We start from the raw sequence: 1,717 nt of genomic DNA on the forward strand, positions 1-1,717 counted from the left end.
GGGGGTTTGGGCGCCGCTCCCGTGCAGCCGCTGCTGCCCGCTGTAGGCTGGCTCTAAGAAGTCTGATAAGGGCAGGTTTGCCCCGATGGGCACAGGTGGGGCACAGCCAGGCTTTACCGCATGTGTAGGGGCTACTGCGCGGCACCTATACATTCCATATCCCCCTGGCAGGTGCACAACAGCCCTTGCTGCCCTCCAGTACTGCGGCAGCCCCTGCAGCCCAGCTGCACGAGGTGCTGTACAGCCCCACCAGGTCGAGCTGGCACCTTGCTACTTCACAGCACTGCAGGTGCAGACCCTGCTCTGTGGCATCCGTGTCGTAGCTGCTCTGATTGCCCCAATCACCGCCTTTCACTCTCATTTTCCCCTCACTGCTCCCAAGGGAGGCTATGTCATGGTAAATTGGGCAAGGTTGTGGGGGTAATTGCTTTTGTTAGACCAACTGATAGAGAATGCGGAAAAAAATAGACGAGCCGTTGGGCGCACCAGCCCTTGTTCAGAGCACTGCAGCGTAGCACAGCCAAGCAAGCGTCCAGCTTGCTGCACTGCATCCTTGGGTGGTGGTGGTGCTGCTTCTTCAGGATCTTCCCATGCCAGGGACTTGGTGCTGGGATGTTCTAAGGAGGCAGGGCTCTGCCTCAGAGCTCCGTTTTTCCCTCAAACCCAGAGCACATGCGGGCTGGTCATGTCAGGAACCACTTGCAAGCATCTTTGACTTGGGGACAGCTTGGGAGCAGGGCTGGGTGCTGCACAGGGGAGGGAAAGGGCCATCCTGGGATGGTGATGTCGGGGGGCTGAGCCTGCCTGTGGAGGGCAGGAGGTACCCACTGGTTTTTGGGACACTGCAAAGTGCCTGCTGACCGCCCTGAAGGATGCCATGGGCTGGTGGCTGGAGGGTGCAGAGATGTGCTGGGGGGAGGCCAGCCCCTGACAGTGGCTGGCTGTATTAATATGGGGTCTCTGGGCCCTGTGTTGGGTGTTACAGACAGGAGGGACTTTACGCCCGGTGAGTCCGGCAGCTTTTTGCTGTAACGGTCTGCTGTCTTTCCGCACAAGGCAGCAGCTGTGCTGCAGCCATGTCTTGCTGCACCGGCTCCCTTGGGAAATGCCTTCTGGCAGGTGACTTCGGCAGCCACCCACGCGTGTTTGCCCATGGCTGCTCTTTCTGAGGTGGCCCTGGCAAAGAGGGCAGCGCGCTCAGCACCGTCGGCAGCTCCTGGCCCAGGCTGCGGGGCAGTCATTCTTGGCACGGCGATGGAGCTGCATGGAGAAGGGAGCAGCAACTTTCCTCACGTTGCTTCTGTGATGAGAGAGCTACCAGGGCACTTTGGCACATCCTGTCTTTCATTCTCTCTGGTGGCAGCAGAGCCAGCAGGCCCCTAGCAGGGGGGCATCCTTGGCACGGTGTGGCTCCAGCTCCTGGATTTCCTGCACGCCTGATGGCAGAGGGCCTGAGGGAAAAGCTCTGAGTGTAAGACCACAGGGAAACCTCTCTTCTCACCCCATAAGAGAGGAGAGATGGTCAGCGCTGCCTCCCCTCCGTACCCCAGTGCTCGGGGCAGAGGGTGGTGGGGTGGGCTGTGTGTGCATCAGCACACCTGGAGGAAATGGCCAAGCCAGGGGCGAAGGTGGGCGGTGGGTCGCAATGCTCAGCTCTCGCCCCACTGCTTCGAGCCCCCTCCCTGAAGCCCAGCTGCAGCAAAGCAAGCAATGCAGG

The 1,717-nt window shown here is 60.5% G+C and overlaps 1 protein-coding gene across 1 annotated transcript in view; it reads left to right on the forward strand.

Annotated features, from left to right (window-relative positions):
- Window positions 1–1,607: 1,607 nt before the first annotated feature.
- VPREB3 (V-set pre-B cell surrogate light chain 3) overlaps window positions 1,608–1,717 on the forward strand; it is a 704-nt gene continuing 594 nt past the window's right edge. Inside the window, exon 1 of the mRNA XM_009634926.1 lies at window positions 1,608–1,635. Coding sequence (XP_009633221.1) covers window positions 1,608–1,635 — 28 coding nt within the window. The remainder of the gene's footprint in view (window positions 1,636–1,717) is intronic.

This window comes from Egretta garzetta, unplaced genomic scaffold, assembly GCF_000687185.1.
Source record: "Egretta garzetta isolate BGI_Z169 unplaced genomic scaffold, ASM68718v1 scaffold343, whole genome shotgun sequence".
Lineage (NCBI taxonomy): Eukaryota > Metazoa > Chordata > Aves > Pelecaniformes > Ardeidae > Egretta > Egretta garzetta.